Source organism: Protopterus annectens, chromosome 15.part0 (assembly GCF_019279795.1).
Source record: "Protopterus annectens isolate FY-2018-M chromosome 15.part0, PAN1.0, whole genome shotgun sequence".
Lineage (NCBI taxonomy): Eukaryota > Metazoa > Chordata > Ceratodontiformes > Protopteridae > Protopterus > Protopterus annectens.
The window spans coordinates 36390701-36403767 of record NC_056749.1 but is presented as its reverse complement, the minus strand read 5'-3'; the positions used below and the strand labels follow the sequence as shown (position 1 = coordinate 36403767).

General features: G+C 46.2%; 1 protein-coding gene across 1 annotated transcript in view; it reads left to right on the top strand.

Moving 5' to 3' along the window:
• VAMP7 (vesicle associated membrane protein 7) overlaps positions 1-13067 on the top strand; it is an 881558-nt gene that overhangs the window by 731699 nt on the left and 136792 nt on the right. The window contains exon 7 of the mRNA XM_044057674.1: positions 6513-6605. Within this exon, the coding sequence (XP_043913609.1) occupies positions 6513-6605 (93 nt within the window). The remainder of the gene's footprint in view (positions 1-6512; positions 6606-13067) is intronic.

Sequence of the window (13067 nt, the reverse complement as noted above, 5' to 3'; positions counted from 1 at the left end):
TGACAGTTATCAAAGCATGCTTAATAAGTGAATAAATTACAGGCTCTTTGTAGTTGTACTAGACGTCACATTCATCATCGAAGCTTTGTCATAAAGCATTTCATTAGCTTGGAAGTGTCATGGTTTTGCAGTTATTAATATAAAGAGGCATTATTTGGATGCCAGGGGGTGTCATTAAGGTTTAATGAGAAAAGCAGAAATATGGGATTTGAAGATGTTCTTCGTGTTTCGCTGTTGCAGTCATCACATTTGGCTTATCCCTGCCAGGGTAGCCCTCGGCCAGCCCAAGTACCAGAGACTTAGTATTTCTGCGTCTGTTACGGTCGCTTGAGGACTGACGTCAGGTCGTCAGTAGTATAAAGTAAGGCAGCCGACGCCATTACATCAGTCTTTCTTGCCATGGAGCCCAAAGAAGAAGCAGTTTGCACAAGTGCCGGTCGGCTGCTACCTGTGTTTTCATCTACCGAATTGAAGTTGAAGTCTTCTGAAGCTAAGTATCCCATTGGGGATCTTGTTTTCTTGCACTAACCGATGTCGGAAAAAGTTAATTGTCTCGCCTATGGAAAACAAATACCACACCGAGACTTCCACTCTCACTACGTCACTTGTTTAGGCCCAGACCACGTCCCTCATTGTCGCTTCTGTGCTGTGTTCAATGCCAGAACTGTCGGTCGTCGGACCCTTATTGGAGCCAGATATTTTCACTTACAGTCCTCGAATTCTGATATGACTTCGGCAAGCCATCCGACAGCAGATCTTCCAAAAACTGTAAAGATAAAGACAGACCGCACAGGTTCAAACCTACCGACGACACTTCCGTTAAGCTAGCCATCAGTTCTCCGGTCCTCAGTGAGGTGCTTTCGCAGCCCCTGATGCCCGCTTCTGTTGATTCGCAGGCCACTACCGAGACCGTTTCGGAGTCCGGTATGCCGCAAAACTCTTCTTTGACTAAGGATCCTGCAGTCGTCTCAAACCTTGGATGGATCCGGAGCTGCTGAGCAGGCACCAATTTCTGAGGAAGTCCTTTGCACTACCAAATCTCAACACAAACTGTCTTCTTTCGCGACTACCTTTCTTTCTAAAACTAGCGAGTTTCTTAGGCCCCGAGTACGAACCACACCCAAGAAACCTCACTGAGGACCGGAGAACTGATGGCTAGCTTAACGGAAGTGTCGTCGGTAGGTTTGAACCTCTGCGGTCTGTCTTTATCTTTACAGTTTTTGGAAGATCTGCTGTCGGAAGTTGGAATGGTGGTCTAGTGGTTAAGGTGCTTGCCTTACAAAGACAAGGTGCAGGGTTTGAGCCTCACAAGGGATAATTGGCTAGGCTTACAAGGGCAGTTAGCCTAGTACTAACCTATGAAACAGACAACCCACTCTTACGCGCCTGATACCTTGCCTCATTCTCAAATGCTTAAAATGAGGGAAGACCTTATCATGCTGATCAGGGGAAGCCAAGCTACCCCCTCCAAAAGGAAAAGAGATCTGTCCCCTGTAGTTTTGTCTGAACAGGAGTCAGATAAATCTAATACATCTGAATATGAAGACATGCAACCCATCTCCACTTATGAGGATTCTAATGCAGAGGATTCCATTCCTTTAGCCTCTCCCCAGAGGATTTTTCCTTTGGGGAAACCCTGCATACCTTAATGGAGCATTTCCAATGGGAGAGTCAGGACTACCCTCAGTCTAAAAAGAGACTCGGAGAATTTCTAGATCCTTCCACAACACAGACCTTGGCCATCCCCCCAGTCCTGGGGAGGATGTTTTCCTCGAATCCAACTTTGACTCCTGATGCCTTTCCTCCTGCTCCCAGAAAACCAGACAGTGCTATAGAGTCCCTGACTCACAAATATCTTTTTAAAAATCCTACAGCTAACCCTGAGGTGATTTCTCAAGGTCACAAAGGAATTAAAGCAACATCTACTAAGAATCCCACCCCCTCAGACAGGATTCCTGAGCATTGGACAGATGGGGTAAGAAAGTATACACCTCAACTACTCTTGCTATCAGGGCACTAAATTGTCAGTTCCATGTGCTGAAATTTTAGCAACATACCATGGAACTCCTTAAACAAAACATGTCTTCCTTTCCTGCTTGGATAGAATCTAAAGATTTACAGGAGTTAATGCATTCTGCAAGTCAAGTAATTAAACACACTTTGCACTGTGGTTCTGAAGTCCTTCTTGCAGGGCAGCAGTCACCGGACTTCTCATTAGAAGGCACGCATGGCTTCAGGAACAGCCCTTGCCAGATCATGTCATATCTAAATTGTTGGATGCCCCCTTGCACAAAGATAACTTATTTGGCACTAAGGCAGGAGAGGTCTTAAGATTGAAGAAAAAGCAAAATCTATGCAAACAGTTAAGGATTTCTTGCAGGTCCAGCCCCCTAGGTTCAGCAGGCATTGTCCCTCCAAACACTGGTCCTTTCCTGCTCCCTCCCAGTAAACCGGCCCAGCTTAGGCCCCATGGAAGCAGACCCCCTGACAGCACCCCCAGGCAATGCAGACATCTAAGCAGTGGACTACCTCCACTTCAAAACCAGGGATTTCTAAGCCACCCCCTTATGGTAATAACTCAGAATGACTCGTCTCCTCCACCCCCCCCCCCTTCACTTACCCGTAGGAGGAAAACTCTCCTTTCACTCGAGCAACTGGGCCACCATTACCAAGGACCACTGGGTTCTGAACATTGTGTTTCGGCGATACAAATTTTCCGTCCACACCCTTCCAACCCCAAAAGGGTTCCCAGATCTACCACCAAATCAGTGGGCAGAGGCTCAAAAGCAAATCCTTTCCCTGCTCTCTATGAGGGCAGTAGAGCACGTTCCTGCAGAACAGATAGACCAAGGTTTCTACTCCAGACTTTTTCTGCTGCCCAGGAAAGAGGGCACCTGGCGCCCCATCCTCGATCTAGCCATTCTAAACACCTTCCTGGTGATCCCAGAATTCAAAATGCTCACTCTCCAGCAGCTGCTCTCCAAGGACACTTGGCTAGCTACCCTAGATTTAAGAGAGGCCTACCTCCACATTCCTATTAGAGAATCATGCAGGAAGTTTCTCCGCTTCCAGGCAGGCTCTCAATACTTTCACTAATCTGAGCTTCCCTTTGGCTTATCTACTGCTCCCAGAGTTTTTACAAAATGTCTGATTCCGGCCATTGCCTTTTGCAGATAAAGAAATATTCAGATTTACCCATACTTAGACAACTGCCTTATTCAAGCAGACAGCCAGGAGAAGCTGCTCAAGCACCTGGCCTTTATAAAGACCCTACTAACCTCCCTAGGGTGCTCACCCAAACGATAATCTTCCTGGGAGCAAGTTTGGGCACAGCTTCCCCAGATGGCATACCTTACTCCAGAGAAACCAATTTTCCTGACCGCCTACTTCTCTCAACTATCCACCAGGCCCCAGCTGACTGCAAGGAAGATCCTGCAAGCTCTGGGGTTCATGGCATCTTGCATACTACTCATTCCATATGCCAGACTGCATATGAAGAACCTTTAGTGGTACCTAAAAAGCCTTTGGTGCCAGCACTCTCAAGACCTGGAAACTCTTCTACCTATAATTCCTTGCCTCAGAAAAGATTTACTTTGGTGGGCAGCAACATGCTCCCACAACAAAGGAATGCCTTTCTCTCCACCTAGACCCTCACCACAGACACATCAGACTATGCTTAGGGTGCACAGCTGGACGTCAGGTGCATTCAGGGCCAATGGAGCCCACAGCAAATCCCTCTACACATCAAGTCAAAAAGAGATGACAGCTGTGCACCACGTCTTGATAGCTTTCAAGCCCCTTCTCTCTCCAGGGGTTCTCCTGATCAAAACAGACAACACCACTGTGATGTGGTACATCAGCAAGCAGGGAGGGACTCTTCCCCACTCTCTATGCAGGGTGGCCATGACCCTTTGGCACACAGCCTCTGCCATGCAACTACACCTGTTAGCACAATTCCTACCAGGCTCTCTCAACACTCTGGCAGACTATTTAAGCAGAAATCTTCTGGACCTGCATGAGTGGCAATGCAATAGAACTACCTTCACCCTAATAACTCAGAAGTGGGGAACCCTGAAAATAGACCTCTTTGCCTCCCACACCAACCATCAGCTCAGCAAATTCTGCACCAGGGAGCATCACTGCATGGCTTGGAAAAGTGGGTGCCCTGTCCTTCCCCTGGGTCAATCTATCGGTCTGTGCCTTTCCTCCCCTACCTCTCATCCCCAGGGTACTGCTCAAAATAAGGGAGGAAAAAACAAGGACGATTCTCATAGCTCCAGACTGGCCCCGGCAGCACTGGTACCCCTTACTGCGCAGCCTGTCCTTGCTACCCCCATGGCATCTTCCTCAGATTCCAAACCTCCTGACCCAGAGGGAAGGGGAGGTTTTGCACCCCCAATTACAGGCACTTAGTTTAGCAGCTTGGCTTATTCCCTAACCCTGAACCAGTCTGCCAACCTCAGTAAGCAGGTGCTGGATGTTATCCATGAGGCCAGACATCGTAGCACCAGAAAGTCTTATGCTGATAAATGGAAAAGGTTCTGCACCTGGATCCAGGCTAAGGGAGCCAATAAGGCACAACCCTCCCTTCCTGTCATCCTGGATTACTTAGCTGACCTACTACACAGTGGCCTCTTTTTCTCCTCTATAAAAATTCATGCCTGTGCTATTTCTGCTCATTTTCCCACTGAGCAGCCCCTTTTCTCACACCCTTTGATCAAACAGTTCCTAAGAGGGGCTAGAGACTTGAGGCCACCCAGAAGGGTACCAACACCAGCTTAGAACCTTAACTTTGTATTGGAAAAGCTCACCCTGCCCCCTTTCAAACCAGCTTCTTCTGCAGAGCTAAAATTTCTCTCCTGGAAGGAAGGTATTCCTTTTGGCCATCACTTCAGCCAGAAGAGTCTCTGAGCTGCAAGCACTCATGGCTGTGGAACCCTTCATCATTTTCAATGCAGACAGGGTATCCCTCAGAACTAACCCATCCTTCATGCCCAAGGTGGTGTCCAGTGTGGCTCTCAACCACTCCATTCATTTGCCCACCTTTTTTCCTAATCCCCAGAACAAGGGAGAAGGGATCCTTCACTCTCTAGGTGTGCACAGACAGTTCAGATTCTATCTAGATGGGACTAAATCCTTCAGAAAGTCTGATCAATTGCTGGTTAGCTTTGCTACAGGGGCAGAAGGCAAAGCCATCTCCAAACCATTTCCAAATGGATAGCACACTGCATCCCTTTCTGCCACAAACAGCATGTAAAGCCTCCCTCTAAGGAGGTCTACACACCACCAGAGCAGCCTCCACCTCTGCGGCTTACCAAGCATTACCACCTGCCTCTCTTCTCCAAATCCAGGGCAGGGTTTGCCTCTGCAGTCTTGCAGGGCATCCTAGCCAGCCCCTAGTTTCCTTGACTGCTTCCACCCTTTTCATCAGCTTTGGGAATCAACACAAGTGTGATGACTGCAACAGTGAAACACAAAGAACATAGTACAGTTGTGTGCACTTACCATAAATGTAGATTTTTGAGTGTATTCACTGTTGCAGTCCTGGACCCCCCCCCCCATCCCAATTTTTTCTCTTTCTCCTTTTATTACCATTCTAACTTGTTGTTCTCCTTTCCTTTCAAAGGGACTTATTGGTATTTATTTTCCACTGGTGAGTTCCTTCCTCCAAACCCTGGCCTCCTACTTGGGGCTCCTGACAGGTTAGGGCAAGAAATACTGATGTAATGGCATTGCCTGCCTTACTTTATACTACTGACGACCTGACGTCAGTCCTCGAGCAACAGCAAGCGATTCAGAAATACTAAGTCTCTGGTATTCGAGCCGACCAAGGGCTACCCTGGCTAACCCAAATGTGATGACTGCAACAGTGAATACTCGTGAGCATCTACATTTATGGTAAGTGTACACAACTGTACTTTGTCTTGCTTTGCCTGATTTCCATTTCATCTTTTTGAGGGCTGGGTTCCTTCTATATGGAGGCTGCATGTCCTTCCTTTGTTCACTTTTTTTTATGCTAGCATTTGTTGCTGTGTTCCAAAGGTGCATTTGATGATCTGTCAAATGGTCCATAGGTGCGTGCGTGCATGCTTGCACATGCATGCAGTTGTCCTGCGCGGACTTGCATCTTGCAGGATTTTAGTTATTGTGCCTTAAACCTACTGAATGTAGTCCATCTTCTGCATGACCCCCAAATTAGCTAAAGTGGGTAACTTGGGAATAAATGAGTCGATAAAAATATGTGGATGAGTTGACAGGGTCCTCAGCCTGAGGGTTTGTAAATAATGAAGAATGCGTAGGATAAAATAGGTACGTCTTATGAGGTTAACCATGGGCTTGTGTGGTAGGCAGGAGGTTTGGCAGATTTGTAGCTCAGTCTTGGCTAGTGCAGTTTCTCGGCCTGTGCAGTAGTATAATTTCTTTCCATTTTGTCATTAGTGTCCGTCTTCTGCACATGAAAGCTTGAAGATAAACAGGACGGTATTAACTCATTATTTTTTTCTCTTTATTAGTCGGTCACATTTAAAACCACCAGTCGAAATCTTGCGCGAGCAATGTGTATGAAGAACCTCAAGCTCACCATCATCATCGCAGTTGTGGCCATTGTAAGTACTGCATGTCAGTAAAAATTATATTCGTTCATGGATTAATAGCTTGTGATAATTGTGAGTTATAAGCTTGTTACTGCCTGCATTGTCTTTGTACAGATTTATTGTGTTTGACTAGGAGGAGTGGTATGGCAAAAGTTGCCATGCTTTGAAAGCTCATGAAGCTCTACATGCACTTGGTAAATGAACTTCTCTTTATTTGAGGTTCATCATGGTATTCACAGTTGCATTCCTCACATTTGTGGGTTCTGCCTGCAGGTAGTCTAGCTGACCAGCCCAGCTAACAGAAGTCTGGTTTCACCCCTGTTCCTCGGCTGATGCCCTCCCAGTACTGTGAAAGGATATGTGGTGGTGTAGGAGTTGAGTTAGCCAACACCATCATCAGATCCTTCTTTTATATGTCCCTCACTTAGTCTGCTTTGAAAATACAGGTACATACTCCCAGGGGATTTTTCTTGTCTTCCCTTGATGGTTAATAACAGTAATGGCTAACTGATGGTAGTGTATCTGAAACTGATACATTTGTTAAAGAGTGCAACTGCATTGCCTGTGGCAGCAAATTTTCCAAAAGGATTTCCATAATCTGTTTGTTCTACCTTTGCCCATTGCATAGTATGGACTCCTGTTCACAGTGTACAACGTACACCCCAGTGCAATCTAAATAACTATGCAGTCTGTCCAGGAGTTGACAGCTAAAAAGGATGTGAGCCTGGATGTTCTTCATGTTTCACTGCTGCATTCCTAACAATTGGGTTTTCCATGCTGTGGTAGCCCTCAGTCGGTCCGAATACCAGAGTCAAGGTTTTGTGCGTTGACTGCTGTCACATGCTGGCTGGCGTCAGATCATCCGAGCTATAAAGGAGAGCAGGAGATGCCATTACTTCACTCTTTCTTGTCATGGAGCCCATAGCAGAAGCAATTCGCAAGAGTGCTAGTCGGGTTCAAGATTCTGAACTTCAGGTGAAAACGTTTAAAGTTAAGTACCCCGTTGGGGATCCTTCCTTTTTCTTGCACTAACCGATGTCCAAAAAAGTCAGTAACTGTCTTGCCTGTGGAAAGCAAATTCCACACTGAGACTTCCATTCTTACTGTGTCACTTGCTTAGGTCCAGATCAAGACGTACCCTGGTGTCTGTTCTGTGCCCTCTTTAACACTAGAACTATTCGTTGTAGAGCTTTGTTTGTACCCAGATATTTTCATCTTCCATCTCCGATTACCGATATAGTGTCCGTCAGTTAGCAAACTGCAGATCTTCCAAAAAAAACGTAAAGATAAGGATAGAGACAGACCACATAAGGCAAAACCTTCCAACAACACCACCGCTAAAAGGGTCATCAGTTCTTTGGAATTCAGTGAGGCACTTTCACAGCCACTGATGCCTGACTCAGTTACTTTGCAGGCCTCTACTGAGACCCTTTTGGAGTCCTGTATGCTGCAGAAAACTGCATAGGCTAACGAGCCTTCAGCTGTCTCTGCCTCAGTTGGGTCTGGAGCTGCTACGCAGGCACTGGCTTCAGAGGATACAGCTCGCACTTCAGAATTCACTTTAAGGTCTTCGCTCTCTCTTTCACCTAACACACCGATAGCACCGAGGGATACTCTTCAGGCCAGACTTAGAGCTACTCCAAAAAAAACCACTGGTCCTTTCCTGCACCAAACAATAGGCAGGCACAAGGCAAAACCCATAGGGACAGACCCACCAGGGCTCAAACCCAGGGCCAGCAAAGAAGAAAACAGTGGCCCCCCTCAAACACTAGAGCAGGGAGTTCAAAAGCAACCCTATATGGAAAAAACTCTAAATGACTACCTTTTCCATCTCTGCCTGCCTCCACCATACCAAAAACTAGGAGGAAGGCTATCTCTACGTAGAGAAAATTGGAACTCTATAACAAAAGATCAGTGTGGCTTAAAAATCATTGCTCAGGGGTACAAATTCAATTTCCAAGAGGATACCCAGACCTACCTCCAAACCAGTGGGCAGATGCACTAAAACAAGTGCAAAACCTAATATCCCTAGGGCCAGTAGAACCTGTACCTCCAGAACAAGCTGCAAAAGGATTCTATTCCAGACTGTTCCTTGTTCCCAGGAAAGAGGGGAATTGCCGTCCCATCCTGCATCTATCCTTTCGCAATACCTTCCTGGTAATCCCAAAATTCAAAATGCTTACCTTACAACAGCTTCTACCCATGCTGTCAAAGAAATCTTGGACGGCCACCTTAGACCTAAAGGATGCTTACCTGCACATCCCAATAAGGGAATCATGCAGAAAATTCTTGCGCTTCAGAGCAGGATCACTACACTTTCAATTCTCTGCTTTGCCCTTTGGCTTATCTACTGCTCCCAGGGTATTCACCAAATGTCTAGCCTCCTGCCTTTGCCTTTTGCAGGCAAAACAATGTACACATTTACTCTTACCTGGACGACTGTCTCATCCAACGAAGTCCAGAGATATCACTGCTTCCAGGCAGACCAACACACAAAGGTCCAGAAACACCCAGTATTGGGTGGGCTTGGATTCATAAATCACATGTTTTTTAACATGTTTTTTTAAAATGGATTTAAACTTTAGGGATTATTTAACACTTTTATCTGAAGAAGTTCTTTGTATCGTAAGGAGAACGAAAAGTGAGTGTACTGTATTTTGCTTAATTAAACCACAGTTGCATCGATACTGGGTGTTTCTGGACGTTTGTGTGTTGGTCGGCCTGGAAGCAGTGGTTTCTCTGGACTTCGTTAGTTTTGTTTTGTTTTTGGCTTTCTTAGACTGTCTCATCCAGGCAGACTGCAAGGAACTGCTGCTGCAGCACCTCTCATTTGTAAAAACCCTACTCACCTCTCTGAGGTTCACTGTCAGTGAAAGGAAATCAAAACCGACACCTAACAGGAAAATTATATTTCTGGGAGCCTTCCTGGACACAGAACAGCAAATGGCCTTTCTGTCCCCAGAAAAACAAAATTTCCTACTAAAATACTTCACTACTCTGGCCTCCCAAACCCAGCTTTCTGCCAGGAAGTTTCCTACAAGTTTTAGGGTACATGGTCTCATGCAGTCTCCTGGTACCTCTGGCCAAACTACACGAGGAAAATTCAGTGGTACCTAAAGAACCTATGGTGTCAACACTCGCAACCTCTGGACACCACCCTGCCCTGTGATCCCTTGCATAAGATCCGAGTTCCTCTGGTGGGACCAGGCATGTGCTCTGAACAAGGGACTTTCATTTACCCTTCGTCCGTCAGACCAGACCATGACTACAGATGCTTTGGGCATAGCCTGGGGCACCCACCTAGAAGCCAGATACTACCCTTGCACATCATCCAAAAGGAAATGATAGCAGTGCAAAACGCTCTGGCATCCTTCAAACCCTACCTCAAACCAGGGGTTCTTCTTATCAAAACAGACACCACAGTCATGTGGTATATCAACAAACTGGGAGGGACTCAATCTCGCCCCTGTGCCAGACTAGCAATGAACCTGTGGCTAGCAGCCTAATCCATGGGACTACATCTTATAGCCCAATAGCTACCGAGCATCAACAACACCCTAGCAAACCAACTAAGCAGAAACCTGCTGGACCCACATGAATGGCAAATCCACAGAGACATTTTTCTGCAAATTACCCACACATAGGGACCCCGCCCCCCAGGTGGACCTCTTTGCCTCATTTAAATCACCAAATGCAGAAATTCTGCACCGGGAATACCATCACCTGGCCTGGAAGGTCGATGCCCTGACCTTCCCTTGGAAATACCCTCCTTGTGTATGCAGTCCCACCTCTACCTCTCATTCCAAAAGTACTAATCAAGATAAGGGAGGAAGAACCAAGAGCAATACTCATTGCCCCAGATTTGCCAAGACAGCACTGGTACCCATTGCTGTGTGTAGCCTATCTCACCAGCCCCCCTGGCAGCTACCTCTGATTCCTCACCTGCTACCCCGGGGGGGGGGGGTTAATGCTGCACCCAGACCTTCACACCCTCAAATTCTCAGCATGGCTTATTATACCATAACTAACAAGGAATCTATTTCAAGCAAGCAAGTTCATGACATCATCACAGAAGCCAGAAGGCCCAGCACCAGAAAATCTTACGCTGGAAAATGGAAAAGATTCTGCTCCTGGAGCTAATCCAGGGGGCAGACCTACATCTGCCCTCCATTCCTCTTATTCTAGATTATCTGGCTGAGCTTCTTAAGGGTCTCTTCTTCTCCTCCTTAAAGATTCATGCCTCTGCCATCTCGGCACACTTTGACACAGAACAGGCATTGTTCTCCCACCCTCTTATCAAACAATTCCTTAGAGGTTCCCCTAATATCAGGCTTCCCAGAAGACAGCCCACCCCAGACTGGAACCTGAACTATGTTTTAGAAAAGCTTACTTTGCCTCCCTTCGAGCCTGCAGCATCCTCAGAACTGAAGTACCTCTCTTGGAAGGCTGTCTTTCTCCTGGCAATTACTTCAGCCAGGAGAGTGTCAGAGCTTCAAGCCTTAATGGCCATTGAGCCATTTATCATCTTCCATGCAGACATGGTCTCCCTGAAAACCAATCCCTCCTTCATGTCAAAGGTGGTTTCAGATGTTACCCTCAACCAGGCCATCCACTTGCCCACCTTCTTCCCTAGCCCTCAGAACAAGGGGAAAGGGAACTGCTTTCTTTGGATGTGAACAGGCAACTCAGATTTTATCTGGATCATACAAAGACATTCAAGAAAACTGACCAGCTCTTGGTCAGCTTTAAAACAGGGGCACAGGGGAAACCCATATCCAAACAGATCATCTCCAAATGGATAGCACACTGCATCCAATTTTATTTATTTACATTTGTTGACAGGGAGTGTCTGACTGGACGTAGGTCCATTTTCAGTTGAGGCCCGGGGAGAAAAGCTCCACAGTTAAAATATACAGACAGTAGTTACATTGGATTTACATAGCAATTAACAATTTGATCAACATGGCAATTAAAAATTACAAACATAGTTACATATGAAGAACATAGTACATCAATAGACAACTAGAATCTTTATCATCTGTGAAGTACATAACAGACATTAACATTAACAATTGTTACAATACAGTTTTGCTACTCCTTGCATGGAAAACCACTCCCTAGGACCATCAGAACCCATTCCACTAGGGCAACTGCTACTTCCACAGCATTCCTTAGAGGGGTACCCATCAAGGACATCCTGGAAACTGCCATATAGACTTCAGTCCACACCTTATGGACTTCAGTCCACACCTTCACCAAACATTACCATCTGAACCTATTCTCAGAAGCTAGGGCTGGGTTTCTGTTAACCTTCCACCCTTTTCCTCAGCTTTGGGAATCTTCCCAGTGGTTAGGCTGCAGCAGTGAAACACGAAGAACATAGTACAGTTGTGTACAGCAGTGAAACACGAAGAACATAGTACAGTTGTGTACAGCAGTGAAACACGAAGAACATAGTACAGTTGTGTACACTCACCATAAATGTAGATGTTTCAGTGTGTTCACTGCTCCTTCCTCCCCCCAGATATCTGCTTTCATTAGAGACACATATTTCTGTGGGGGTCTCTGACCCCAGGACTACTAATTATTATTAAAATTGGACTTATTTGGTTGGTTAAGGCAAGAAAAACTACGGTAATGACATCACCTGCTCTGCTTTATAGCTCTGATGACCTGACGTCACCCAGCAAGCGACTGCAACTGATGCACAAAACCTTGACTTTGGTATTCAAATCAACTGAGGGCTACCACAGCATGGATAACCTAATGCTTAGGACTGCAGCAGTGAATAAACTGAAAACATCTACATTTATGGTGAGTGTACACAACTGTACTTTCTGAGCCACCAACTCCGTTACCCTGCTGTCACTGACCTGAACCTAGAGCACTGGCTGTTATTCCAGCCATGGATGTCCTCATGGGTGTATTCGCTAATGTCCCTCCTAACAAGTCTGTCGAGTCAAGCATTCCTACAAATTCCTTTAAAGGAATTCTGTGGCTATTCCAGCAGTGATGTCCTTGGATTCATCTAGGAGCACTTTTTCCAATGGCAAGAAGAGCAAGTTACTTCACATATTATGGGAAAAGTTTTATATTTCTGCTGTCTTATTTTTCAGAGCCTGGAAGTTCCTGACGCTATGCTTTCCTTTCAGCAGTTCGTACTGGAAAAGATGGTGGCTGAGGTAAAGGAGATACAGAATAAAGATGTGAAACAGGAGATGCCTGAACTCTGTGACTTATATCAGCTCAGATTGCCAAGCACTCCAAGAAGTGTGGTATGATGATGTCCTTCAAGGATGTATCTGCAGTCCTAACATATGGGTTGTCCTGCCTCAGGCAGCCCTTCGGTCGGCCGGATTCCAAAGTCTGGGTCTGGCCTCGGCTGATGTCGCACTTCACCCGACGTCATAGCTGCTGTCAATTGGGTATAAAGGCATCAGCCGACGCCATTTTCCTCAGTCTTTCTTGCCGCGT